The sequence below is a fragment of the Amphibalanus amphitrite genome, unplaced genomic scaffold (genome assembly GCF_019059575.1).
Source record: "Amphibalanus amphitrite isolate SeventyFive unplaced genomic scaffold, NRLGWU_Aamphi_draft 000561F_arrow, whole genome shotgun sequence".
Lineage (NCBI taxonomy): Eukaryota > Metazoa > Arthropoda > Thecostraca > Balanomorpha > Balanidae > Amphibalanus > Amphibalanus amphitrite.
Genome location: NW_024882055.1, coordinates 452965 through 461091, shown reverse-complemented (window position 1 = coordinate 461091; position 8127 = coordinate 452965). Strand labels below are relative to the sequence as shown.

The 8127-nt window shown below is 47.4% G+C and overlaps 1 protein-coding gene across 1 annotated transcript; it reads right to left on the bottom strand.

The window, feature by feature from the left end:
• Positions 1–5797: 5797 nt before the first annotated feature.
• On the bottom strand, positions 5798–6587 carry LOC122393882 (adhesive plaque matrix protein-like). The gene is made up of 2 exons (XM_043390322.1): positions 6528–6587; positions 5798–6400 (listed from the first exon to the last, which is right to left on the bottom strand). Exons 1-2 carry the CDS (start codon positions 6531–6533, stop codon positions 5933–5935), a joined length of 474 nt encoding a protein of 157 aa, XP_043246257.1. The 5' UTR covers positions 6534–6587; the 3' UTR covers positions 5798–5932.
• Positions 6588–8127: the final 1540 nt, after the last annotated feature.

The following is an 8127-nucleotide window of genomic DNA, read 5'->3' as shown; positions in this document are numbered from 1 at the left end:
TACCTTCACTAGGCCTTTGAGGTCATTTTTGGTGAGTTTCGAGCAGCAGCTATCGATTCCGCTGTCCGTAAGCCTAATCATGCAAAACCCCTGAATTTGACCTTTGACCTGACCTTGACCCGAAAGTTGACCTCAATCTTAAAATCTTAAGAGTGCTTTGGGAAGGTCTCGTAGAGACCTTTCGAACGCCGCCTCGCGGGGCTCGATACGACCATTGGTTCTCGAGATAACAGGGGGGGGGTCGGATCCGACCCCCCCCCCCAGGCTGTCGTGGGTACGGAAATAGCCCAGGCGGTGCCGGGTTACCGCTAACAGACCTACAGGGGCGGGGCGGGTCAGACAGGGCGGAAACGATACAAAGTCGGCAGTAGCCGCTACTGTTTGTTTCACTCCGTCTCGGAAATTTCATTTTGGTTCGACTCCGTGCATGAACTGTAAGCGATGCTTTTTCACTCTGGTGGCGTTCTTGGTCCGATGGTGGCTGTGCCTGTAACAAAAGTCACATTTTAGACGGCTCTCTTCCGGAGCAAGGCAACCAAAAAATGTCAGTGGGTTCACTTCATACCGGACCCTTAGGACTTAAGTGCCCATGCCAGGCTGAGCGAGCCTCACACCAGTCTGAGAGGGCTCAGGATGTTGTGACACTCGGTGTATGTACCCAGGTCGCCCGAGCCCCCATGACCACCGTAATGTCCCCAGCCTCCCCGACCAATGTATTTGAATAAGTCAGGCATACCGTAAGGTGGGGCTATTTGAGACAGTGGGGCTATTTGAGACAGTATTTAAGATTACTATAAAGTAAAAACCACTTAAAATTTATGCTTAATTTTTTGCTCAGGTGATTTACTGCTCGATTCCACACCTCCCTGAGCAAAAATATCACACAAAAATCAAGCGATCTTCATTTTATAAAGATTTTAAATACTGTCTCAAATAGCCCCACTGTCTCAAATAGCCCCACTTTACGGTAAGTAAATATCAGAATTGGCTGGCGTTGCGCACCACAGGTATATATGTAGAAAACCTGCGTAAAATACACGTACTCCAATAAAAAGCGTTTCTCTGGATTTCAGCCACGCACTGACGACTACGACTCCGACTCTGGTCAGAGCTGTCGTTCTGACCAACTCTGACTCCGACTCCGCATCCCTAGCTTCTATACATGCTAACCCCAATTTTCCTCAACTTTTCCTCCCTTTATGTTAATACGATTTTTCATCAGCACTGAATAGCATTTCACTCCTTTTTGTGGCTTTAAATCGCGATGTTTGAGGAAGGTGCTCAGTCGTCAATGACTCTTCATTTGTGATGAAGTGACGTCCAGATAGTTCTTTTCTCAGTTCTTGAAAGAGGTTGAGGTCAGATAGTGATAGTGAGGTCATGTATTCCACCTGCCAGGACGGTAAAGTGCAGATGGTGGCCCCTATAGTGAAAATTTAAGACATATTCCCATCTAAACCCTTTCTCAGACTTTTTTTGCACGGTGATGCTTATAGTGCTGCGGAGCTCGATTCGTGGCTCCGCAGGGCGACATACTTTTTCGATAGCTCCTATGCCCCTCTGTTGGATCCGCCTATGCTTCTGCTGCCTTTGTGATATCCTTACTGCCTCGATTTTTCCTTCGTCTCCGCCTGTGGTAGTAAAGGTCAGGTCTTTGACCTATGACGTCATAAGTGAACCTCTGCACGGTCTTCAGATGTCGCAACTTCGCAACGCCGTCACTGCCAGAGGAGATGTCACAGGGAAATGAAACTTGCAGGATCTAGTATCCATTATGAGTCTCACAACTTGTATCTCGGATTTTTCCTAAAGGTCATATGAGGTCAGGTCATTTTCGTGACCTCACCATTATAAGTCAATGGGGAAAAATTCAAACTGCTATTCTGGCGCCGGGAACGATCTCCAACTATCTCAAGCACACAGAATCGTGATTTGATGCACTCCTTGCAAGGTTAGATGCGTCACTTTTGCAATGTTGACCTTGCGTTACGTCATTTATGACGTCATCATATTAGTTTTTCGTCAATAACTCTTGATCAAATTGAGCTAGCGAGTCGAGAAAGCCACCAATGGACTCAGGAAGACCTGCCAAATCGAATGATATGCGACATGACCTCTTTCGACCAACTTCGTGACCTGGGGTGCTGACCTGACCTTGACCTGAGGTCAACACCCCAACTTGACCTGACCCGGACAAAAAGTATATCATTCGACGCGCCTTAGCGAGGTGAACACGATGCTGCCAAAATCGCGGCTCTGCGACCGTTTTTTGCGAAGTTATTCACCAAAAACTGAACCGTACCCTGGGGCACTTGACCTGACCTCAGAGGTCACCGGTTGACCTAGGACCTTAAAATCGGGTACCAATCTCTGCGTCTCGTAACGGCGCACACGCTCGTTTTTTTCCGCGACGCGCTAGCTCCACCAGGGGCGAAACGGCGAGGGGGGTCGTACCCGCCCCCCCCCCCCTCGGCCGGCGCGTATGTAGAAAACCAATAGGTCCGGCGAGGGTTAATTCACGGTGATACAGTATAATGTTACGCCCTGTGGATCTGCTTCACTGGTAACCCGCGCACTTACAGAGGGGAGGGGGTCTAAGAGACCCTCTCATTTTTTCTGCGATTAACTTGCTCAAAAAGCGTCTAATAATAACGAAACAATCAGTACCCTCGTCCTTTGTGTGAATCAGTTTTACACCTACCCTGAAAATTTAGTGACCCAGACCCAAGTGACATATGAACTTAATCGAGAACGTGTCTGGCCGGAATCGTGATTAGGTATATGTTAGCGCACATTATCCGTGCGTTTGCAGGTCTGGTTGTGGTTGTAAACGTTCCAACATGTGGAATGTATGCCCCATGCATTTATATAGTGGGTGTCTAGGTCACATGGAATTCAGGTCAAGGTCATTGACCTGAGTTGTTATTGGTTCACTTTTTTAGGTTTTGCATGTTTCTAGAGCAGTTTTGAAGATTTAGCGCCCATTTGAACATTAACGAACTAATTTTGGCTCCCACGTAACATGTTATGAAGCTGTCAGAAGTAGTTGACACCTACTGTGGATATCCGGCAGGATGCCTATCCCAAACCGACCTATCCCAAATGCATGAATGCATCATTTTTGATCAAAACTAGCATGCAGTTCGTTATTAGGTCCAAAAAAAAACCATAACAAAAGTGCTTTACAAAAAAAAAATCTAGCAGGTCCCGATTTGTCCGACTTTTGGGTCATTGGCCTGACCCTGGAAGGTCAACCAATGACCTTGGATCTTAAAATTGGATATCACTGGCTTCCTGTCGTTACGGGCAGCACGCTGGTTTTTCCGCAAAGCGGAAAATTGGCCCGATCAGGGGCCAACCGTCTAAGGTCTCACCCCCCCCCCCCTATACGCTAGACGGTGTAAAAAGGTCAATACGGACGAAGGTTAATAGCTCAAAATTCCAGTGCAAGTTGTCCATTCTGTTCCTTTGGGTTCTGACTAAGAAGACGAGGCACCCAAGGAGTCAAACGATTCCTTGCAATCAATTATTCACGAATATTGGTGCTTATTACGAGCGAGCGAGCGCAGCGAGCGAAGTGAGTCTTTTCAATATAACGGAAAAATGTCAGTACGAGGGGGTATCGAAAAGTTCTGATCATCACCATGAATTAGATGTGACAGGAATTTGATTTTTTTACATGATGTTCATTACTCCTTCAAAAGTCACCACACATGACCGCTAACTTATTGCATCGTTTCTTGAGCTGCCTCAGGCGGTCATTGTAGGACATTCGCACTGTCCCGTAAATCACTGCTCCACCTCATCAATGACGTCATTTCTGTCCTTAAATCACCGGTCATACTGTGGATTCTTCATCTCCCGTAACAATCAAGAGTCAGTTAATACCCGGTCAGGTGAATTTGTTAGATGCGGTAGGATTTAATGTCCACATCATGCTGTTTCTTCAATCGCAGCTCAGGCCGAATGGGTGGGGGTGCTGTCGGTGAGGATAAAACACCTTTCTTGAGCTTTTTTGCGGCGATTCTGCTCGAGGCCATCTTGCAACTTCTTCAAAAGTGTGCAGTAGTGCTTGCTTATCATTATCCGGCCATCATCAAGACAGTCGGTAATGACTATCCCACGCCAGATCCAGAACACTGATAGCATTGACCTTCCATATCGGCTTCTGCATCTTCGCCTTTTAAGAAGGACAGATGTGCCGTGCCTCAGCTTCTTGATCATCTTTTTGTCTCTGGATCATGCACATAGACCCAGAATTCGTCACAAGTCATCAAATAACTAATCGAAGATGTCTTCAATTTCCTAAAAAAGGCCTAGTTTTGATTTCGAAGGGCCAAGACGCATTTTTTCTTGAACAAAGTAGACACACGAACTTCTAAGCGGGCTGACTCCTTTATCGTCTGTAGTTCTTCGCTGATAATATTTTCAGGCACTGCCAGCATTGAGACCTTTCTGTTGCTCAATCATCTGAAAGGTCACACGACGATCTGTAAGGATGAGGTCCTCCACTTCCTTCACAGTCACCACCTTATCAGTCACTGGTAGTCACTCACTTCTTGACCTCCCTGCAAGGACCATGCAACCAAGTTGAAAATTATTTCCTCATTTTCGGTAAGTGCATGAGATGGGCTTTCCTCGCCATAAGCTAATTTCACGTTCTTGATGTATTTTCTCAGTGTGATGCCGTTTCAAATGCATTAGTTGGATGACGGTTCGGTCCTCAATGGGCCCAATACTCATCTTTTTTACTTTTAGGTCTCTCCTACATAAGATAAAACCACTTCTCAAGATTTTCTTTGCGGGAACATTGTTCTTGAGAACCAAATATAATACCAACCAAAAATTATCAAAATCGGTCTATAACTTGCAACCGCTGGACCGATTGGCCTGCGGTCTTTTTTGTTGGGTAGCTCCATCCCTTCTACCCCGTAATTGACTACTTTTGATACATCTCAGTGACCGTCGTGGCACGTGCCACGTGAAAAGTCAAGGGTGTTCAAGCTGTTTTGCAAAAGTAGTGATTTTGAGAGGCTCATATCTCAGCAGCCGCTTGGGCGATTGACTTGCGGTAATTTTTGTAGGGTAGCAGCATCCCTTCTACCCAAAATAGGATACCCTCGATGCATGTGGGTCACCCCCAGTGCACGTGCAAAATACAACAATAAGAGGTGCCAAATTTGTTCCCATTTCAGTAACTCGGTAATTACTGGGGCGATTTCGCTGAAACTTGGCATACAGGTAGGCACCCACCAGGCAATGCATTCCCATGTGTTGCGGTTAGGGTGCTACTGCACGTGCGCACGTGCAGGGGGCGTTTCCAGATCTCGAGAACGGCTGGGCCGATTGCGCTCAAATTTGGTACACGGTTAGGGACCAGTTAGTAGGGTGCCGTGCAAAAGTCATTTTGGACCCCGTTTGCACGTGCGCACGTGCAGAATGCCGCTTCCAGTTCTCAGGAACGGCTGGGCCGATTGCGTTCAAATTTGGCACACCGCTAGCGACCGGTTAGAAAGGTGCTTTGCGCAAGCCCGTTGGAAGCACCCTCTCGCCCTTCCGCACGTGCAGGGCTCACTATCTCGCTCGCTCGTTCTTCGCCCAAAAGGCGTTTTACTGGTTTTATTGAGTCATAGTCATTTGTTTTCATTTGATTTGTTCCTATTTTATCCTCTTGTCTTATCCTCTTGTTTTCAAGTTGCGCTGTTAGCTAGACCGGACGCTTTGCAGAATTAGACTCGCAATGAAAAGTTGTCGTTACTCTTTGCATGGTTCTGTTTCTTGCCACAAAAAAAAAACATGTTTTTTCGTGGTTGTATTCATTATTTCTTTTGCGAACACACAGAACATTGACGCACAAAGACACTTTTGAAAAAATTAAAGCTCCACGCCAAACACGAATAAATTACACATCAAAACACTCAGCATTCTTGACTTAATAGGCGGGCTTGTAGGCTGGCTGATAGGCGGGCTTGTAGGCGGGCGCGGGGTGCACCGGGTAGGCGGGCTTGTAGGCGGGCTTGTAGGCGGGCTGGTAGGCGGGCTTGTACTGCGGGTACTGAGCCTCGCCCTCGTAGGTGACCTCGGCGTTGTTGCCGTAGTCGTTGGCGACGTACTTGACGTGCTGGACGCGGCCGTCGGGCAGGTTGACCGAGTAGTAGCCCTCGACGTTGCCGTAGGCGTCAGCCTGCTCGTTCTGCGAGAAGACGGCGCCGTGGTAGTGGTCGTTGACGGCGTAGCCGAACTGGTAGGGCCTCGGCTCCGAGTAGTCGTCGTGGTGGCCGTAGCCCTTGGGCTTGTAGGCGGGCTGGTAGGCAGGCTGGTAGGCGGGCTGGTAGGCAGGGCGGTAGGCAGGCCGGGAGTCGGTGACAGCCACGGCCAGAAGAGCAGCAAAGACGAACAGCTGTGGGCAAAGAGAAGGGTTAAATGGGTCAGAATGCATTTCGTATGGTATACTGTAGCATATAGCATTTCAGAGCATGACTGTAAAGTATCATAGCATTTTATACGCTCCAAGAACTACTGCTTACCTTCATGGTAGTTTCCTTTGAGCGTGTGAGAGGGCTGGTGCCGGGGCGGGTCGGCTGTGAGTGATATGACCGGCGCTGTGGCCGCAGTCTTTATACAGCTCACGAAGGTCGTCCCGGCCGCGAGGGGCGGCGCCCGTAGTAAGTACGGGGCCGCTCGTGCCGTGCCGTGCTGCTCCTTACCGCTAACAGACCGTGGGGGCGGGGCAGGTCAGACAGGGCGGAAACGATACAAAGTCGGCAGTAGCCGCTACTGTTTGTTTCCCTCCGTCTCGGAAATTTCATTTTGGTTCGACTCCGTGCATGAACTGTAAGCGATGCTTTTTCACTCTTGTGGCGTTCTTGGTCCGATGGTGGCTGTACCAAAAGTGATCGTACTTTAGACGGCTCGCTTCCGGTGCAAGACAACCCAAAAATGTCAGTAGGCTCACAGCAGACCATTAGGACTTTACCCGCGCCCCGTAGGGCTATCGGCGGACCCTACCATCCGTAGGGGGGGGGGGGGGCGTTTCGGCCCCCGTAAGATCTCGGAAATTTACCTGCCGATTTGCAAAATTCAAACGGCGTTCGATAGCCTTACCGTGGGACTCACAGACCAAATTTCACTGACTTAGGTCAAACCGATGACGTCACAGGTCAAGTCAAAGGTCGGATTTTCACCATTCACAGGCATTTCAAGAAATGTGTTGTGAAATCGAGTAAATTAGTAAGTTATTGAAAACCATCGATTTTACATTGTTCGTCAAACACATACTATGCTATCTGAGGTCACTGATAGCAGGTCAGGTCACAGAGGTCAGGTCACTGGGGGTCACAATATGAAAGTGCCGTGTGATGCATGTTTTATGGTCCATTTTACATGACAAATGCGATTATGTGGGTCAGGCAGCCTTTGGGACCAGCTTAGGTTACGTTCTGGTGAAGGTCAGGTCAAGGTCAGGTCAAATTAGGTCAAATTTCAAAGTTGATATTTTTGCACAAAATGGGTATTGATTCGATGCAGCTGGTCACGGGGAGTTTGATGATGTTTTGCCCTACGTGGTCTAGAATTGCCAAAAATTGAGTTTGAAAATTTGACGTCATCATTTTTGAACAGTTTTTTTTTCGCTTTAACTTGGCCAAAAAAGAGACATGGATCTGAAATTTGGTATGTAGATAGAAGACGGTAGGTACTATCATATATAACCCGGTTTGTTGAAACTCAAAACACTTTTTGGATTTTTTTTGCTAATTTATCACAAAATTACTTTTTAATTTTTGGGGGTCAAAATTCGAAAATTTAAAAAAAATCCGAGATAGCGGTTTTGTAGCCCTTTCAATTCTACATCTTTTATGTCTGTATTAGTTTTAGTTAGTTAGTTTTCTGTATCTTCAAAGCTGTAGGCCGGACAACGTTTCTCGCGAAGCTCTTTTTCGGTTGACGTAATGTCCCCAGCCTCCCCGACCAATGCATTTGAAAGTCAGGCATAAGTAAATATCAGAATTGGCTGGCGGGGCACACCACAATTAGGTATATATGTATGTAGAAAGTCTGCGTAAAATACACGTACTCCAATAAAAAGCGTTTCACTGGATTTCAGCCACGCACTGACGACTCCGACTC